General features: G+C 42.9%; 1 protein-coding gene and 1 pseudogene across 1 annotated transcript in view; one reads left to right on the top strand and one right to left on the bottom strand.

Moving 5' to 3' along the window:
* Positions 1–11,992, bottom strand: part of RARS (arginyl-tRNA synthetase) — a 28,650-nt gene extending 16,658 nt beyond the window's left edge. Inside the window, exons 1-7 of the mRNA XM_005683378.3 lie at positions 11,896–11,992; positions 10,418–10,552; positions 7,320–7,508; positions 6,127–6,235; positions 5,487–5,587; positions 2,909–3,030; positions 1,177–1,297 (exon numbers count right to left, since the gene is read on the bottom strand). Coding sequence (XP_005683435.1) covers positions 1,177–1,297; positions 2,909–3,030; positions 5,487–5,587; positions 6,127–6,235; positions 7,320–7,508; positions 10,418–10,552; positions 11,896–11,940 — 822 coding nt within the window. The 5' untranslated portion in view covers positions 11,941–11,992. The remainder of the gene's footprint in view (positions 1–1,176; positions 1,298–2,908; positions 3,031–5,486; positions 5,588–6,126; positions 6,236–7,319; positions 7,509–10,417; positions 10,553–11,895) is intronic.
* On the top strand, positions 3,046–3,948 carry LOC102170512 (annotated as a pseudogene).

The following is a 21,531-nucleotide window of genomic DNA, read 5'->3' on the forward strand; positions in this document are numbered from 1 at the left end:
CACCAACCAGGGAGGAGACCCCGCTGGTTGCAGCTAGAGAGAGCCCTTGTGCAGCAACAAAGACCATGTGCAACCAAAAAAAGAAAACTGCTTTCATTGGTTCATATCTACTTTGAAAGCAATATGTGCTTATTAAAAAAAAAATACTATTGTTAACCCTATCCCAAACTAACCAGCAATAACATTCTGATGAAAATTCTAGATATCTCTTTGCGATCACAGATCTGTATGTTTTAAAAACTATAAATATATGGTTTTTCTTTTATCCTTGGTATTAAAATTCAGCAAAGTGTTTTAAATATTTTATGGCATTAATAGATTTGCCCATTGTATTCAGTGCACAGAATCCCAGCAGATTATAACAGCTATCTCACCTAACTGTTATCAGTACACAATTTTCAATCTTTTCATTAGAAAATACATACCAAAAGATAAAAAAAGCCTCTAAAAAAATCAATTACCAACCAACCAAGAAAAGTTTTAAGTACTATATTATTTAATACAGTAATCCTATTCTTGGGACTCTATCATAAGAAAACACTTTTTAAAATGAGAAAACCTACATGTAGAAACATGTAGGTATAACCTACAAGTAAACCTACAAGTAAAAACATGAAGTTACTTACTAGCATCCCCAAAATGGGGGGAAAAAACCAAATAGTAAGGAGCATACACTTTGGTCCACAACTCCAAAATAAGACGTGGTCACAAAGTAACATGAAAGAGTATAATAAAACTTTAAATAGGTACAATACAAAAATGATATTATAACCACAATTGATATAACAAGTTTATATATGGATAAGTGAAAGAGTCAAAGACTTTACTACAGTGATTTATTTAAAATTATGGTTTATGGTAAATTTGTCTTTAAAAAACTGTTTATACTTAATAATGCTTTCAAAATATACAGAATCAGGAAGACAACAGCAAGATCACAATTTTTAAATACTAAAATTTATTTTGACCAACAAACTCCTATAAGAATGGGTAATGCTGTAGATTTAAACTTTTAACATCCACCAATAAAAGCAAACATGCTATACTGAGGAACAGAGAATGGAGCAACTTTTATTTAACCCCATAATAGCTTCAAATACCATTTAAAACTCCCTAAGGAAAGCAAGTATGATAATTGATAGACACACAAAGAATACAAAATAAATGGCACCAAACCTTATAAAAAGCCTGAAGATCCCCAATGGGAGGTGAAACTGTTAGGTAATCTGGAAATTTATCTTGCAGGTGTGCTATGAGCATGCCAAACTGGGTTCCCCAATCTCCTACATGGTTTAATCTAATATCAAACACAGAACATAAAACCACTTAAAAATGATAAACATGAACTGGACTATAAAGAAGACTGAGTGCCAAAGAATTGATGCTTTTTAACTGTAGAGTTGGAGAAGACTCCCGAGAGTCCCTTGGACTGAAAGGAGATCAAACCAGCCAATCCTAAAGGAAATCAGTTCTGAATATTTATTGGAAGGACTGATGCTCAAGCTTAAACTCCAATACTTTGGCCACCTGATGCAAGGAACTGATTCATTTGAAAAGACTTTGATGCTGGGAAAGGACTGAAGATGGGAGAAGGGGATGATAGAGGGGGAGATGGTTGGATGGCATCACCGACTCAATGAACTTGAGTCTGAGCAAGCTCCAGGAGTTGGTCATAGACAGGGAAGCCTGTCAGGCTACAGTCCATGAGGTTGCTTGCAAAGAGTTGGACACGACTGAGTGACTGAACTGAAATTCCATTAGGAACCACAAACATTAAGTGCTAGCACATCACGTTTAGTAGTGTTCTTTTTATGGAGGTGTTTCCTCATCTGGTCTGAGAGGCAAAGACAAGGTCTGCTATGTTTGTCATTAGATACCCAGTAATGAGCCTGCAAACACCTGGTCTACAGGATTTGCTGAATGAAGTTCCTATGAATGGACTATGATCTGTTTATTGCATAGTTAACTGGGAGAGTGGCAGTCAGGTCAATGTTGGTCATTACCATAATTTTGTGAAAATGTAACTTTTCAACCAATTATTTCAGTATAATTTAGTAGTTCCCAAATATCAATGGACAAAATTCTTCAAAATGTATCAATCCAATCACTTCTCAATCCTCACTGCTTTCATCTAACCTCAAACCATCAGATCATTTCTTAGCTGGATTATTAAAACAGACTTCTAATTAATTACTATAGTCCTTTTTCCCATTTTTGCCTAGTTTATTCAAAGAAACCAGGGCAATCTCTAATCAGATTATATGCCCTACTAAGACTCTCCAAAAGGTTCCCACTGCATTTAATAAAACAGCAATTTCCTACCATGGCCTACAATGTCCAGTACAATCTGTTTCTTGCTTACCTCTCTCACTAAAATATAAACTTCTAGTATACAGGACGGAGAAGGCAATGGCACTCCACTCCAGTACTCTTGCCTGGAAAATCCCATGGGTGGAGGAGCCTGGTAGGCTGCAGTCCATGGGGTCGCTAAGAGTCAGGCATGACTGAGCGACTTCACTTTCACTTTTCACTTTCATGCTTTGGAGAAGGCAATGGCAACCCACTCCAGTGCTCTTGCCTGGAGAATCCCAGGGACAGGGGAGCCTGATGGGCTGCCGTCTATGGGGTCACACAGAGTCGGACACGACTGAAGTGACTTAGCAGCAGCAGCAGTATACAGAAGGCACTCAAGGAATATCTGTGCAACAAACGAGGGAGTTTTCCCCTTGGTTCAACACCCACCCCAAGTCTTAATAGCTGTTAATCCAGAGGATGGGCCACAGATATAATTTAAAAGCCTAATGGGTGATTATGAAGCAGACACTTAAGAATCACTGATTTAAGATTCTTTCTCTAGTGATAACTTTCTTTTCTATAGAAATCTTCAAAGAAAGGCAAGAGTACATACCTCAGCACGTTATATCCTGCGAACTCAAAGAGGCGGCACACACTCTCGCCTATGATTGTTGACCGGAGGTGGCCTACATGCATCTCTTTAGCTATGTTGGGAGAGGAAAAGTCAACTATAACCTGAGATAAATAATAAAGATTTTTTAGAGAGGGGTATAAACATTTTCTTTTGGTAACACATTCATTAATAACATTTAATGATAAACAAGGCTTAAACATTACTCGAATTGTAATTCAACTGTTAGGATTTCTGATGGAACTTGTCCATCATTAATTGAAAAATAATCAAATCTGTTTAAATAAGTTATCTATTCTTTATTTCAGAGACAACTCATAAATAACAGCTGGCTACCTCAAATGCCTTGGGGAATGAAAACAAAAATCACATAGCAATTAAGACCCAGGGGAGCCTTTCTGGGATTGGTGGCGATAGGGGGCAGAGTGCCATGAAGGCCTCAGGGACCCTTTGCGAATATAACATGGTGGGGTGCTGCCTGCCGACCCCCAAACACCGTATGCTGCCCCTCTATCGTATGAGAATTTTTGCATCTAATCACGCTGTTGCCAAGTCCCGCTTCTGGTACTTTTGTGTCTCCACTGAAGACGATGAAGAAATCCTTGGGGGAAATGGTCTACTGTGGACAGGTGTTCGAGAAACCTCCCCTGTGGGTGAAGAACTCCAGCATCTGCTGCACTGTGACTCGCACAGTGACACCCACAGCCGGGAGTGCTGGGGCCTGACCACAGCTGGCGCCGTCACCCACAGCTACCAGGACATGGGCACTGGCACCGAGCCCGGGCCCACTCAATCCAGATCGTGAAGGCGGAGGAGATGGCAGCCAGCAAGTGCCGCCAACCGGCGGTCAAGCAGTTCCAAGACTCTAAGATCAGGTTCCCACTGCTGCACCAGGCCCTCTGTCGCCAGCACAAGCCATGCTTCGCCACCAAGAGGCCCAACACCTTCTTTTAGGTGCAGGCCCTCGCTGTCCCCCGGTCTACCCAAATCAAACTCAAGTGGGAAAACCGGAAAAAAAAAAAAAAAAAAAAAAAGACCCAGGGGAAGGGGGACTTAAGTAATGCTCAAAATTCTCCAAGCCAGGCTTCAGCAATTTTTGAACGTGAACTTCCTAATGTTCAAGCTGGTTTTAGAAAAGGCAGAGGAACCAGAGATCAAATTGCCAACATCTGCTGAATCATGGAAAAAGCAAGAGAGTTCCAGAAAAACATCTATTTCTGCTTTATTGACTATGCCAAAGCCTTTGACTGTGTGGATCACAATAAACTGTGGAAAGTTCTTCAAGAGATGGGAATACCAGACCACCTGACCTCCTCTTGAGAAATCTGTATGTAGGTCAGGAAGCAACAGTTAGAACTGGACATGGAACGACAGACTGCTTCCAAATAGGAAAAGGAGCACGTCAAGGCTGTATATTGTCACCCTGCTTATTTAACTTCTATGCAGAGTATATCATGAGAAACGCTGGACTGGAAGAAACACAAGCTGGAATCAAGATTGCCGGGAGAAATATCAATAACTCCAGATATGCAGATGACACCACCCTTATGGCACAAAGTGAAGAGGAACTAAAAAGCCTCTTGATGAAAGTGAAAGAGGAGAGTGAAAAAGTTGGCTTAAAGCTCAACATTCAGAAAACCAAGATCATGGCATCCGGTCCCATCATTTCATGGGAAATAGATGGGGAAACAGTGGAAACAGTGTCAGACTTTATTTTTGGGGGCTCCAAAATCACTGCAGATGGTGACTGCAGTCATGAAATTAAAAGACGCTTACTCCTTGGAAGAAAAGTTATGACCAACCTAGATAGCATATTCAAAAGCAGAGACATTACTTTGCCGACTAAGGTCCATCTAGTCAAGGCTATGGTTTTTCCAGTAGTCATGTATGGATGTGAGAGTTGGACTGTGAAGAAGGCTGAGTGCCGAAGAATTGATGCTTTTGAACTGTGGTATTGGAGAAGACTCTTGAGAGTCCCTTGGACTACAAGGAGATCCAACCAGTCCATTCTGAAGGAGATCAGCCCTGGGATTTCTTTGGAAGGAATGATGCTAAAGCTGGAATTCCAGTACTTTGGCCACTTCATGCGAAGAGTTGACTCATCGGAAAAGACTCTGATACTGGGAGGGATTGGGGGCAGGAGGAGAAGGGGACGACAGAGGATGAGATGGCTGGATGGCATCACTGACTCGATGGACATGAGTCTGAGTGAACTCTGGGAGTTGGTGATGGACAGAGAGGCCTGGCGTGCTGCGATTCATGGGGTCGATTCATGGAGTCAGACATTACTGAGCGACTGAACTCAACTGCAGGTATGGAGACCGTCTTCCTCCCCACAAATGCATCAAAAACACATCTGCACGTGGAGCAACTCCTACAGAGTATCAGAGTAACAGACTTCAAAAAAAAAAAGACCCAGTGGAAAGGTTACTTCACAGCTATGTTCATAATCTCAAAATATGAATGATTAAATCTCAATATAAAAAGTGAAAACCATTCTTAGCTACAGCTAATAGAATTCTAATGTATTATGCTAGCAATCAAAAAAATATACATATACCTTTTTGTTCTCTCCAATGGCAGGTATTTTAACACCATTCACCAAGAGATTGGTCAACTGTTGTGATACAAAGCCCTTTCTTAAGTGGATATTAATAAAACCTAAAGAAAGACAGAGAAGAAAAAAAAATCAGATAGCCTTCAAACTTGAAGATTGCTCACTCCCAAAGGACTTCTCAATTTCACTTATGCTGGCTCCAGAACCCTAGTGTGGCTCTGGTGAAACTTGTCCGGCTTCTAAACCACCTGGGGCCTTGGCCTGAGCCCTCTTATAAGCTCCCTGTTTCCACATCTAGTTTCACCACTTTCCTGAAAGCTTCCTACTGAATGCACGACCCCTTCACTCCCAGCAAATGGTTTAACTCTTCACAGAAAATAAACAATCATTCTGCCACAGAATATTTGCCATCACTTATCTCCTTTTTGCTGAAGAGAAACTGAGGAACAGGGCAATAAAGTAACTCATCCACAACCAGGTGAGTAGGTCTAGTTTAAAACCGCAGTTTCCTAACTCCCAATCCAAGGTGCGTTCATCATCTTGCTCAGTACATGAGTTTTAACCTTATGTTTATATTTAAAATGGTTTTATTTCAAAAGGACTCAGCAATCAATACGACTACTTTAGAGTAATTATAACATACCAGGACCAGCAATTTCAACTTTCTCAATATATTCATTGTCTGGGAGGTGTTTAACAATGTTTTCAGCAATTTCTCTTGGGTTAACTTTCTGTTCCTTGGTTTTAAGCATCTATAAAAAAGAAATGATTGATTACACAACAGGTCTCAGCAAATTCCTAGGAAGCACATGGCTGACAAAGCATCAGACTCACCCGACACAAGGCTTGTCACAAGGTAGGAGCAGAGCCCAATGCCCTTGTGAAGAGAGAGAGTCAAGCAGCAACAGTGCTGGGGGGAAAGGAAAAGTGCCCAACCAAAGGACCTCTTTCCAGAATGAGCTGCCACAGCTATCTAGAACTTCCTAATGAAGACTTTAGTTATAATGCCCATTTCCAGGATATTTACATTTCTAATTTTCAAATCATCAAAGTGTGCAATATTCAGATTTGAGTAGTAAATAGCATCCTTATCAACTTAACTCCTGCACAGACACAGCAAAGTTATCTAGAAAAAAATCTGATCTCTTTAGACGAAGCCTTTCTATTCAGCAATGAAAAGAAATCAAAAAAGTCCCAAACAAAGGGCAATAAACTAATAACACATTAGCTATTAAAAACAGGGAACTCCTCTGACTGAATATGAAATACACAAGCCTATCTCAAAGACACAGCTCCATCAAATATTTGATGGGAATGCTGGTGCTAATTAGCTAACTTCTAATCCCTCAACAATAACTCAGTTATCCTGGACACAAAAGGAGAAATGTGCCAAAACAAAACAGTATCAGCTATTTCCTTAAATACTGAGTATATATAATTTAAATATTAAAATTTGTACTTTAAAAAAATTAAAAACGCACATTTCCTTTCCTCAAGCTTTTCAGAACTGTGGAAAATGCTTTCACTGAGGATACACCACTCTATTATTTATGTAAATGATAATGATAATTATGGGCTTCCCAGGTAGCTCAGTGGTAAAGCATCTGCCTGCTGATGGTTTGATCCCCGAGTCAGGAAGCTCCCTGGAGAAGGAAATGGTAATGCACTCCAGTATTCTTGCCTGAGAAATCCCACGGGCAGAGGAGTGTGACAGGTTACAGTCCATGAGGTTGCAAAAGAGACGGACATGACTGAGCACGTATGCACGCGCACAATGATAACTGTAATGCTTAAGAAAAGCAAACCACAAAGAATGCTTTATAATAATATAATTACCTGACAGATGCCCATAGCACTATTACACTGATAGTCCCCAAACTTGGGCTGCTGACTTGGAGTCACTATCAGTGGAGGATTTTCCAAAACTGGATAGGCAGCCTTAATGGCGCAACCAAAGACCTCTTCTAGGCAGCTATTGATGTTAATCATATTCTTGGTTGGTTTGTTCCTTTCTGCTTGAAGACTCTGTAAGAAAAGAATGTAAATGTTAATAAACTTTATACAAAAATTGCCCAAATATTTTAAGAAGCCTTCAAGTATCTTGAAACTGAAAGGTAACACACACTCATAGTGTAACACTCTCATATTTAGGATGTGCTGAGAAGCATTAATAGGACAAGTTTATCCCACAGCATCTAAGACATACATGTAAAAATGCCCATGTACTTTCTTTCTACAGTTATTTAATATAACAGAAGCCAGCAATAGGGAGTAAGGGGCTGATGATTTTCTCAGCTTCCTAAAGCACTGAGAAAATAATATAAAATCAATCCTAAATAACTTCCTATCAAATGCTGGAACTGAAAGCTCTATGGACAAAAACAATAAAAACATTTAATCTCTCCATTAAAATGCTGACCCTTTCAAGCATGAAATGAAACAGGTCAGAAATACAGATGGGTAATATTAATGTATCAGAGTAACAGATTGTTTTGTCTTACTGCTAAATAACCCCGTGGTACTTCCTATTTCTCACCTTCTCAGAAGTGGAATACACTCATTTAAGATGGTATATAATTAATTAACTACCTCCATTATTGCACTTTTCATACTTTCTCCAAATTATCTGTCTTTGGACAGGTTTGAAATTTCTCCAAGTACTCTGATTGCAAAGAAAGTGTCTTATTTATGGTTCTATCCTGACAGGTGACAGTCCATGTGGCTGCAGAAGTGTTGGACACGGCAACTAAGCAACGAGAGTTCTGGAGCCAGCACCGTACCCGCCACGCAGCTGGTCAAGACGACTGGCGACTACAGACATGCTCCTGAAGAAACACAAATGAACGTGCTGCCTACACATGAACCATGAGTCTCCATCAGCCAAAATGTCGATACGTAACATGAGTGGCAACAATAATGAAAACTATTATTCGGGCAGTACTGAACTGAGTACTCCTGAGTGATTTAAGAGCGGAGTCAAATGCTTTATTGATGTGCATTACCTTACATCACCTACATAACAAAAATGGAGCTTGTGACTACTATCACCATTTCCTTGTGGGTTAGAGTAACTTGCCAAAAACGATAAAGGCAAGAAGCAAAGCCAGGATTCAAGGTGAATACTCTCTTCTCCCTTAAAATGTTAACTTCCATGAGGTGAAGAAATGTTACATATGGTACAAGCATCTTTGCTACAATTCAATATAAGCATTCTGAAACATCACATTATGCAAAACAAACAAACAAACAAACAAAAAAACTCTCCTAAATCAACAGAACTAATAAGAAAATTAGCATCAGGAGATAACTCAAAATCTGTGATTTTGTAACAAGAGCACCATCACATAGCAACCTTAACATTGTCACTGATGGAAAGCTGCACCTGTCATTCTAATAAATACTAATGTAAGACTTAATCTTGGGGAAAAAAAGACAGCTCAATGGGAGATGTGTAGGATGTGGATGGATCTAAGTCTGTCAAACAGAGTGCAGTAAGTCAGAGAGAGAAAAACAAATACTGTATATAATGCATGTATGTGAAATCTAGGAAAATGAACCTAGTTCCAGGGCAGCAATAGATAAGCAGAGGTAGAGAGCGGACGTGCAAGCGTGGGATGGTGAGGGTGGCGTAAGCCGGGAGATCAGGGTTGACATAAATGCACCTCCATGGGTAAAACAGCTAGTGAGAGCCTGCTGTGCAGCGCAGGGAGCTGAAGTTCTCCATCATGTGCACCAACAACTTACTCTTAACTTGTGCAATGCAGGGGGAAAAGACGGTTTGAGACTTTTTTATCAAATTTCAGAATCTTCGCCAACAAGGATTTTTTTAAAAGACACCATAATTTAAATTGTAGGATGAAACCAAAGCCCAGAGTACTCACTTTTTGAAGGATATAACACGTGTTGTGTAGCAGAGGATCAGAGGGGTGGGAAGGAGGTCCGAGAGAGGGTGTATGTGTACACATACAGCTGACTCACAGTTGTTGTAAAGGAGAAACTAACACAACGTTGTAGAGCAGTTACACTCCAACAACAACAACAAAAGAATGCACTTCCTTTTGTATCTTTTCCCTCCTAGCTTCCAGCACATATCAGGTATTTAACAGTAGTTTCGACTTGAAATAAATAGAGAAATGAATATAAATAAGTGCAGAATGAATGAGGTAATCAGAAAGGTTGAGATATTTTGGGGACAATTCCCTGGAAATGGAATTTTTTGCGATTTTAAGCATAAGAGATCACAGTAGGCAATAAAAAAAGACTTCATGACAGTGCGGCAGGCAGAGCCTAAGATGAATAAAGAAGAGTAAGCTTTGGAAAAAAGGTACAATGCCAGTGCAGCCTGCCTGAAAGTAGTAGAGATCACACAGAGCAGAACAATCAAGGGAGTGAGGCCATCGCCCAGGATGTGTCATCAGTAGACCTGAAAAGCAGGCCAAGAAATTAAAGCCCCAACGGAAGCAAGCTCAATTTTTTGACAAAATCAATAAACACTGTTAAGATTATGAAGTCATGAAATAACCAATACAACACAAGCTTCATGGGAAAAAATGTACCAAAATACTAACGGAAAAAGAACCTTCCCACAAATATGACACTGTAAAATACAAAAAATAAAACTGTAAAGTAACCAACTTAAAGCAGAGAAGGACTGTGGGTGTAGTTAAAAATATTTTGATTTGATATAAGCGATTACTGAAAATTAAGCTGGCTAAACAGTAGTATGATGAAAACATTTCAAGGGCCCCAGAGAGAAGACAGCAATTTCTCTATTATCTGCACCAACAACTTACTCCTAACTTGTCTAATGCAGGGAGAAAGGACAGGGTTTAAGTCGTTTTGCCAAATTTCTTTCAGTATCTTCGCTAACAAGGATTTTTAAAAAGACACAATAATTTAAATTGTAGAATGAAACCAAAGCCCAGAGTACTCACTTTTTGAAGGATATTCAGTCGATACTTTAATTTTAAATTTTCTTCCCGCAACTTGTCCAAATCTGCAGAAGCTTCTGAACAGCTGTAGTTTTTCAACCGATCAATTTCAGCAGTCAGAAACTTAATCTCTTTTTCCTAGGAAAGAACAGCCACCTTGGTCCATCATGATTGATAACTCCCAAATGTGATAAATTGAACCATAAACTTACTTCCTCATCTCCCCTCCTCTCCACCTGAGCATGGTAGAGGTGATAGCAATTAAGGACTTTGCCTTTGATAAGTTGTGGTTTTTCTCTGAGTTTTTTGATGATATTACCAATACTATCCTTGGTAAGAAAAAAGTATTTGTATGTGTTGGAGGGGAGGAACAGGAGTGTTAAGCCTGCAATGGGATCACCTTCAGATGGCTTGTTTCTTTGGTTCAAGTCCCTCCGCTTTTGCCTTTTCTGAGACAAAAGGACTTTCCCCTTTTATCCTCTCTTTCTTTCCAGTGTCTTAAGTCCTAGACCAGATGTTTTACTCTAATATCCAAAACTAAAGACAGGTCAATTCAAACGAAATAAAGCTACCAAACTAACTGCGTTATTCAAGGAGAGATTCCTCACTTTATATTTGACTGTTTATCTGGGCATAATTACAGCAAAGACAAAAAACACAGTGTGCCATAAATGGGCATACTGTGTTCCAGGCACAGAGCTCAACACTTTTCGGAAATCATCTCCATTCTTATCACAACCCAAAGAGTATACCTATGTCCCCACACTGAAAAAGGCCATATGACTCGAAACAATAAAGAATGTGACAATTTACTTGACCAACTCGTGACGGATTTAGCAAAGAAGCGGTCCCCATCCTCCCACCCTTCCCCACCTGCACCTAGAATGTAAGGAAACTCTCACTTCTCGACAAGCTCTTGCAGTTCTTTCCCCACGAATACTGAAAGCAAGAAGCAAACCCCAGCTTGATAATCAGCCCCTGCATGGGCTGAGAAGAATCTCAGGATTCCTCTTGCACAGTATCATGGGCTGAATGGGGTGCTGAGCTGCAAACAGGGCCCAGGGCTCCTGCTCTCCCTCCACTTTCCTCTTTGTGTGTTCCCGCGCTTCCCTCGACAGAGCACTCGTGTTCGGGGAAGGACGAGCACTGGTCGAGGCGGGACTCGACACGCCAGGCTCCAGCCCCACTGTAGATGCTGGCTTGCGGGTGTAAAAGAGAGGGGGATCCTCCGCCTCGCTGGACGTCACTGTCACCCGGGCCTGGGAACCCAGGGTTCTTCCTCTCCCATCTCTTGGAAAGCGTTCCTGGGAGGGCATTAACTTCCGAGGCAGCGCAGGCCCGTGTATGGGGACTCCGCTGCCCCTGTCGCAAGGGAGCAGTTCGGTCCCCGCCTCGCTGCCGTTGTTTTGGTGCTGCCCGGGCGGGAGCCGGGCCCTGGGGCCTCCCTTTCAAACCTTCCCACCGGCCCCATGCGGTACTACCTGCTGCAGCAGCCTCGCGGAGCAATGAGCAACTAAGGCGTCCATCCTCGCGTCAGCGTCCTAACCTCCAAGTCGCCGGAAGCGGAAGCAGTAAGCCCCCTCGGAAGCGGAACCCCTCCCCTTCTTCCCCAGCCCCGCCCAGCCACGTTTGGCTGGCTGGGTGTCGTTGCCTCCTCCTCTGCTGTCCCCTGGTGGAATTCGGGAGAAACTGCGAAGAAAATTCGCCGGGAATTTTCTGCCTGGATGAGGGCTGCAAGCCTTCAGTCTCACGTTGGGAGGACGGCAAAGAATTTGAGGGGAATCCGACCAGAGCTGCTCTGTGCTCAATGGAGTTAGACAGAGGAACTTACTAAAGCCAGCGTTTAAGAAGGGCTTCATTTAACCCTCCGTGAAATGGGTACAGAACCAACAAAATTAATTTCCCCAATAGCATTTATTATGCACATTAATATGCCATCACTACTATTCCAGGCGCTGGAACACCATCTGGACAAGTCCAACAAGGTTCCCGCTTTCATGGAGGTTACATTTTAGAGTAAATAGATATACCAGACAAAAAAATAAATAATCTCAGTTTTGATTGCCACGAAGATAATGTGATAGGGTGACTTAGGGAAGGTCTCTCTGAGCGGGTAACATTTGAATTAAAATTTTAAACAGCTAATCTTGGATTAAGTTCTGAGAAGCCAGAGGCCTTAACTGTCTTGTTCACTTTTCCCAGGAGCCCCAGTGCTTCAAACAGTGGTCTCCAAACATTTTTGCCTCTGTGGCCCATATAAGAATTTTTAAAATTCATACTCTAGCCTATAGACTTTTAAAAGTTGACATCTGAAAGCTCTTTCCACAAATTTGAATAGTTGTGATGAACTATTTTCTGGCTTGTTGTTTCTTTTATAAGTGCTAATGTATTTTCATCAAAACTGTGGAGCTATGAATTTAGCTCATCCAATTTATGAAAAATTTCCACTACATTAATTGGCAAAGCTAGTTCTCTTTGTCAATTCAAATAATTCATATCATTTTTACTTCATTTTTTAAAATTTCAACCCAAACACAAGTGTTAATATATGTTCCTGTGATACCTTTTTACTTCTCTAAGACAGAAAAATGGATGGAGGGAAGGATGGATGGATGGTCAAATCAATGGACAGATAGATGTCCACCTTCGAAATAAAGCAGGAAAAAGGGCCATCTTCTAAACAAATTTCTTTTGTTTGGTGCTAAAGGGGTTACCCTCAGGGAAAACTCTTGAAGTTGTAGAGAAGCAAAATTTGCCACCTCAAAATGTATCTTTTCGTTGATTATTTAGGCTGATTATTCTTTATGAAATGGAAACTCAGGAAGTTTTTCTTGTTACCTCCCCATTAGCTGCCTAAGAAGCTGAGCAGCAAAGAATTGATGCTTTTGAACTGTGGTATAGGAGAAGCCTCTGAGAGTCTCTTGGACTGCAAGGAGATCAAACCAGTCTATCCTAAAGGAAATCAGTCCTAAATATTCATTGGAAGGACTGATGCTGAAGCTGAAACTCCAATACTTTGGCCACCTGATGCAAAGAACTGACTCTTTGGAAAAGACCCTGATTCTGGGGAAAATTGAAGGCAGGAGGAGAAGGGAACCACAGAAGATGAGATAGTTGGATGGTGTCACCGACTTGATGGAGATGAGTTTGAGCAAGCTCTGCGAGTTGGTGACGGACAGGGAAGCCTGTTGTGCTGCAGTCCATGGAGTGGCAAAGAGTTGGACACGATTGAGTGAATTGAACTGGCTGCCTAAAGAATTTTATTTATTTTTTAAAAGATATTTATTTATTTGGCTGTGCCAGGTCTTGGTTGCAGGATGTGGGATCATTAGATGTGGCCTGTGGGATCTAGTTCTCTGATCAGGGATTGAACCTGGGCCCCCTGCATTGACAATGTAGTCTTGGCCACTGGACCACCAGAGATGTCCCCAGCTCCCTAAGGAATTTAGATAAAGGGCCTGTTCCTGGCATAGAGCTACCTCCAGCGAACTATGCAAAGAATATGGGCTAGGTGTGCTGGGGGAAACTTGGCAGGGCCTAGAGATCACAGTCCACACTTATCTCAAATGTTTACTTACCCAATACTTGCTTTCCCACTTCCATGTGAATTGCTTTTCTCTGAACTCTCAAACCATCACTCCTAATAGCCTCTTTTGTCTTTAGCTGAAGGTGGTATTTGAGGTGAGGGTTTGGGCCATTTTGGGAGTTCCTCATTTCTCCTGAGTTTTCCCTGTGTATACATATTATTAAACGTTTCTGTGATTTCTCCTGCTAAACTGTCTCATGTCCATTTAATTCTTAGACCAGCCAGCTCAAAGAACCTAGAAGTGAAGTGAAGTGAAAGTCGCTTAGTCGTGTCCGACTCTTTGCGACCCCATGGACTATACAGTCCGTGGAATTCTCCAGGCCAGAATACTGGAGTGGGGGACCGTTCACTTCTCCAGAGGATCTTCCCAACCCAGGGATCGAACCCAGGTCTCTGCACTGTAGGCGGATTCTTTACCAGCTGAGCCACCGGGGAAGCCCAGAGAACCTCGAGGGCAGAGGAAAATCTCTTCCTGACAAAGGATACCTAGTTCAGTTCCTATTAGTTTACACCCGGGGCAGTGGGAGGAGTGTTATGCCTTTCTCTGTGGAAAGAGAGCTATAAAAAGAGAATCGGATAACTGAATTTGCAAGCAAAAAGTTTTTAGGAAAGAATGTACAAAAATTAACAATCTGTAAATAGATTCTTCTCATGTGTCCAGGCCCTAACCCCTCTTAGAATGTCTTCCTACACACTGAATTGCATATGACCCAGTTTGTCACAGGACATTGCTAAAAAACTGTTTCTTAATGTAATGAATGGGAGGGTTGTGAATGAAAAATGTCTCCTGCCATATCAGTAAGCAAAGAATGTTGCAGCTGCCATCACAGGACAGCCACCCTGGACAGTGAACCCTGAGGGGACTCAGGATGCAGGGGACACAGGTTCTGTTCCTGGTCGGGGAACTAGGATCTGAGATGCTGTGGGGGCAACTAAGCCCACATGCCACACTGAAGATGCGGTGCGACCAAAAAAAAGTTTAAATAAAACCTAAAAACTGGACTTCCCTGGTGGTATAATTGGATAAGAATCTGCCTGCCAATTCAAGGGGCATGGGTTCGATCCCTGGTCCAGGAAGATTTCACAGTCCGCAGAGGAGCTAAGCCCTAGGGCCACAACTACTGAGCCCTGTGCTGCAACTACTGGAGCGCGCACCAAGAGCCTGTGCTCCGGAACAAGCCCAGCCGCCACAGTGGGAAGCCTGCCCTCCACAGCCAACAGCAGCCCTCGCTTTCTGCAACTAGAGAAAGCCTGCATGCCACATGCAACCAGGGAAAGCCCGCATGCCACATGCAACCAAGGAAGGCCCGCGTGCCGCATGCAACCAGCGAAGGCCCGCGTGCCGCATGCAACCGGGGAAGGCCCGCGTGCCGCATGCAACCGGGGAAGGCCCGCGTGCCGCATGCAACTAGAGAAAGCCCGCGTGCTGGTTTTTTTTTTCCTTCAGTCAGCAGGGTTCTAGACAGAGGGAATAGCAAATGCAAATAGTCTCGGACAGGAACTAGGTTTACTGGAAAGCAGAAAGAGGGATTGGGTGTGAGCGGATATGGAAAGATTGGCAAAACCAAACCACAGAGGAATTTGTAAGTGAAGGCGATGGGGGTGAGGGCCGGTTTCATTTAGTTCTAAGTAGAGTGTGAACCATTGGATGGGGTAGCAGAAAAATCAGATTTCTGTCTTTCAAAAGGAAGTTGAGCTGTTACAGGGTGAATTGTATTCTCTCCCCAGTCCATATGTCAAAGGCCTGACCCCTTAGTACCTCAGAATGTGGCTATATCTGGAGGTAGGGCCTTTACTTCCCTTGTAGCTCAACTGCCTGCAATGCAGGAGACCCGGGTTCCGTCCCTGGGTCGAGAAGATCCCCTGGAGAAGTTAATGACAACCCACTGCTGTATTCTTGCCTGGAGAATCCCAGGGACAGAGGAGCCTGGTGGGCTACAGTCCATGGGGTCCCAACAGTCAGATACGACTTAGTGGCTAAACCACCACCAGGGCTTTTACAGAGGGAATTAATTTAAATGAGGTCATGAGCGTGGGGCCTAATCCAATATGTTCGGTGTCCTTGTAAGATAGGACACACACACACACACAGAAGGAAGACTGTGTACAGACACATGAGAAGACTGCCATCTATAAGTCAAGGGGCGTGGCCTCAGAAATAATCATCCTTGCCTGCAGACCCTTTGGTTTCAGACTTCCAGCCTTCAGGACGGAGAAGGCAGTGGCACCCCACTCCAGTACTCTTGCCTGGAAAATCCCACGGAGAGAGGAGCCTGTTGGGCTGCAGTCCATGAGGTCGCAAAGAGTTGGACACGACTAAGTGACTTCACTTTCACTTTTCACTTTCATGCATTGGAGAAGGCAATGGCAACCCACTCTGATGTTCTTGCCTGGAGAATCCCAGGGACGGGGTAGCCTGGTGGGCTGCCGTCTATGGGGTCGCACAGAGTCGGACATGACTGAAGCGACTTCGCAGCAGTAGCAGCAGCAGCAGCCTTCAGGACTGTGAGAAAATAAACTGTTGGTGAAGCTCCCTCACTGCCCGCCTCCTCCCAGTCTTTGACAGACCCTTATGGCATCATTAGCAAACTAATACAGAAGGTTTGCAAGTGATCCTGGTGAGGGATAATGAACCAAAGTTGTAACAGGGAAAAATAAAATGGATAGATTCACGATACACTGTGGAGGTAGAACTGATGGAACTTGCTCTCAGACTAGGAATCCAAAAATAAAGACATGGGGAATGAGAAATAATGAACTAAGCATGAGCGAAAGAATTGAAGAAGGTAATATAGGGAAGGAAAAGATGATGGGATCTTTGACTTTCCTTCCCGGAACAAAAGTTTAATGACCCAACATACTTTGTTTCCATAGTGAATAATATTTACTTCAACCATCGCACTGTAAATGCTGTTAACAGTTCTTAATTTTCAAATCAACTCATAATAGGAAGCTGGATGATCATTGCAGAGGAGCATGTAAATGGGACTGTCTGTTTTAAACTACATAAAAAATAACCATGTAACTAACAAAAATTAGGTGTTGCTAAGGAGAAAGGGGAAATATGTGGCAGAATCTCCTCATCTTTATGGCAGGGAGGGGACAGCTCTTGCCTGCAGATGATGAACAGGGAATAAAGGTCAATTATTTAAGTGGAAACCACCTGATTAAGTTATTAATTGTAGATTCCAGAGGGTAGGGTGTCTTCTTTTATATCTTTCTGTAGCATTTGAGGTTTTTTTTTTTAATACCTATAATTATATAGTAACTGAAAACAAATTCTCAAGTGAAAAAAATCAGGCACCAAGCATCATGAAACTCTAGGGTGGCAGGCCCTCTTTCTTAGCCTCCAGCTCCCAGTGAGGACTGCCCCAAGCACAGAGTGAATGACTTCTGAAAAGGAGAGGAGGGGACCAAGACAAAGTTCTGACCCAGCAGGAGGTGCAAGCCTCTCCCTATCTTCCCCCTGTTGTCAGAGAGATGGTGGGGAAGCCATTGAGGGCCCCAGGGTCCCTGGCCCTCACCATTCCCACTTGTACAGCACCTGGGCCCGGTGTCACACCAGCCTTAAGCCAATAGGAAGGCATCTTACTGTGTGAAAAAGCAAGGGGCTGGCAATAACATAAATATCCATCAATTAATTCAAGTTATTTATTTCATTTAGTGGAATGCTTATGTGGTTGTTGAAGAGTAGCTTACAGATACCGAGCACCATTCTAGACATATTGACTCAATCACTGTCAGGTAAGTGTCTTTGTTGATTATGTGATTTTTAAAATTTATTTTTTTTGGCAATGCCACAAGGCTTGCAGGAATTTAGCTCCCTGTCCGGGATTCGACCACTGCCCTCGACAGTGAAAACACAGAATCCTAACCACGGGACTGCCAGGGAATTTCCTAAGATAGGAAATTAAATTAAATCAATCTTTAAATCGATTTCTTTCTGAACTTAAATGCTTGCTTATCCTCATCCTCAGGAGTAGTAGCTGTGAATTCATGAGTTCAATAGCCAAGTTAAAATAAACATATGATTATAATTATACAAAATCCACCGAGGTACCCTCTAACAGTACTTCCTGTACTTTGCTTTGGAAAACTCTGCATGAAATCATTGGTTATCAAGACAGCCTGTCAAAAGGTCAAAAACCCCTGAAAAAAGAAACAAAACTCAAAAAATCCCCAACAAACAAAGGCTCTGCCATCTGTCGGGACTGCTCCGGCCCTGGGTGCACAAGACAGGCCTGATGCCTGCTCCTAGGTGTCCAATACCGTCATGATCACAGATTCAAAACCAAAACATGAACTACGTAAATGCAAGTGGTAAAAACTTTTATAATGTTAAGCTGAGGTCATTTTGTTACTTCTGATTAGCTTCACGTATATTTATGGTTGGGAAGTCTTATGACTCACCATGTTCTCCTAGATAAATGTAAAACCAGTCCCAGGGGCCCTGGGAGAAGCCTTACTGGTGGTGTAGGACAAATTTCTACCGTGAGTTATTCCCAGGAGCATCTAGAATATAGTAAGAATATAATTTCTACTAGAATATAACAAGTTCCCTACCATTCATTAATGACCGAATTCTGTTCAATGCCTATAATGTATTACATCCTTGATCTTCAGGCCACCTAATAAAGCCAGCAGACATACTGAGAAGAAATGACTGAGAGGCACTTTTACAGTTTTACGTGGAGCATTTGAAAAATGTAGGCAACAAGACATGGAGCCTCAGTGTCCAACAACACAGGAATGGATAAAGAAAATGTGGTACATACTTACAACAAAATACTAGTTAGCCATCAAAAGAATGAAATAATGCCATTTGTGGCAACATGCATGGATTTGGAGATTATCATACTAAGTGAAGTCAGACAGACAAATACGTTATCACTTATATGTAGAATCTAACAAATGATACAAATAAACTTATTTACCAAACAAAAACAGTCTCACAGATGTAGAGAATGAACTTATGGTTTCCAGGCGGTGAAGGATGGGGGGGAAGGGATAATTAGGGAGTTTGGGATCAACGCATACACACTGCTATATTTAAAATGGATATAACCAACAAGGACCTCCTGTAGAGCACCGTGAACCCTGCTCAACATTATGTGGCAGTCTGGACGGGAGGGGAGTTCAGGGGAGAGTGGGTACATGTATATGTTTGGCAGAGCCCCTTTGCTGTCCACCTGCAACTATCAAAACATTGTTAATCAAGTACACTCCAATATAAACTAAAAAGTTAAAAAGATAAGAATATAGGCGGTAATTTACCTACAGATACTCTCATACTCTTCTGAAAGACTGAATGGAAAAGAGAGTAATTAGATGCTATAAAAGCAAGGACTTGGCAATAACATAAATGGCCCTCAATTCATTTGAACAAGCAACGGAATACTATGTGGTTGTTAAAAAGAATGAAATGGCTTACAGATATCGTCCTAAGTGAGAAGAGGCAAGGCTTAAAATAGTCTGGTTAGTATGCCCTTTCAGGTGGGAAAAAAAGAACACATGTGTACGATTGTATATGCATTGCCTATCTATCTCTGGAAAGACAGGAAAAACTGCAATACAGGATGCCTTCAGGGAGGGAACTAGCTGGTGGGGACAGAAATGTGAAGACTTGTCATTGCAGTGAGGAGTCTTAAGAGTACACTCTAGGTTTAATCCCAGCTATACCACTTACCAGCTGTGTGATGTTGGGCAAGTAACTTAAGTTGGAATGATCTAAAATAGTAATGATCATGATACTATCTACCTGATAGGGCTACTGTAAAGATAAATGAGTTACAAATAAGTAAAGCTTCAGGACCATGCCAACACCATATGGGTTTGCTGCCATAGTACTTGAGTGCCCTTTGGACTTTGTTGGACTCAGTCCTGTCCCACTCTTTCCCATGGACTGTAGCCTGCCAGGTTCCTCTTTGCATGGGATTCTCGGGGCAAGAATACTGGAGTGGGTTGCCATGCTCTCCTCTGAGGTATCTTCCCAATCCAGGGATTGAACCCAGGTCTCCTGCATTGCAGGCAGATTCTCAACCATCTGAGCCACCAGAAAGGTTCCTCCTACATAAGGAATAATACACAGGGAACAGCCAGGTAAGGAATGTAGTAAGGAGGTGGGGGAGAGTCTCTGCAGTCAAGAAGGGGGAGGGCTCTCTACTCTATCACCTCTCTAGCAGTGGTCCTCAGTGGCCTGGAGAGGGTCACTCCTATTACTGTGCCCTGCGTGACTTTCTGCTAGAGGGTGGGGCTGTGCCACTTTACCTCTGCCTCATCCACATTAGGCCAGTGGGTTCCTCGAACTGTACTGTGTGTAAGACTGATGTGGGGATGTGGATAAAAGCAGGTCTCTGGGCCATCCAGAGATGGCTGAGAGAGGGATCCAGGCGTCTGTATTTTCTTTAATTATTATTTATTATCTTTGGCTGCTCTGGGCCTTTATTGCTGCACAGATCTTCTCTAATTGCAGTGAGCTAGGGCTACTCTTTCGGAGAAGGCAAACCCGAAGTACTGGCAACCCAGTCCAGTATTTTTGCCTGGAAAATCCAATGGATGGAGGAGCCTGGTAGGCTGCAGTCCATGGGGTTGCAAAGAGTCGGACATGACTGAGCGACTTCACTTTCACGCATTGGAGAAGGAAATGGCAGCCGACTCCAGTGTCCTTGCCTGGAGAATCCCAGGGACAGGGGAGCCTGATGGGCTGCTGTCTATGGGGTCGCACAGAGTCGGACACGACTGAAGCGACTTAGCAGCAGCAGCAGCAGTGCAGGGCTGCTCTTCACTGTGGTACGCAGGCTTCTCAGAGCGGTGGTTTCTCTTGTGGACCACGGGCTCTGGGCAAATAGGTTTTAGTAGCTGTGGAGCTCGGGCTTAGTTGCCCCAAGGAATGTGGGATCTTCCTGGACCAGGGATCGAACCCATGGCCCCTGCCTTGGCAGATGGATTCTTAACCGCTGGACCACCAGGGAAGACCTCTGTATTTTTAAAATATATTTGTTTACTTATTTGGCTGTGTCAGTTCATAGTTGCAGCATGAGGGATCTTCACTGTCTCGTGAGAGGTCTTTTGTTGAGGTGCATGGATTCTCCAACTGGCGGCACCTGGGTTCAGTAGTTATGGCACGTGGGTTTAGTTGCTTTGAGGGATGGGATGGAACCGGCGTCCCCTGCATTGCAAGGTGGATTCATAAGCACTGGACCCCCAGGGAAGTCTGCTGGCCCAAGATTCTGGTGCGGCTGGTAGTGAGACCTACTCTGAAGACAGCTGCAGTGCTCACTTCAGAGGAAGGAAGGAGGAAGAGATTCTGTGACTTGAGTGTTGAAGTCACACACGTTGATGTCTGCAGCAGTCCCCGCTCAGCAGACATTTGCTCCTTTAATGAGCACATGAGCGAACAAAAAGGAAAAAAAAACCCACAACTTTCCTGGCCTGGGGATGGGTTGGGAGGGAATGAGTGGGAAGCGGAGATTCAAAAACCAGGGGAACGCTGATGAAGGGAGGGGTAGGGGAGAAAAAGCGAGTGAGGACG

This window comes from Capra hircus, chromosome 7, assembly GCF_001704415.2.
Source record: "Capra hircus breed San Clemente chromosome 7, ASM170441v1, whole genome shotgun sequence".
Lineage (NCBI taxonomy): Eukaryota > Metazoa > Chordata > Mammalia > Artiodactyla > Bovidae > Capra > Capra hircus.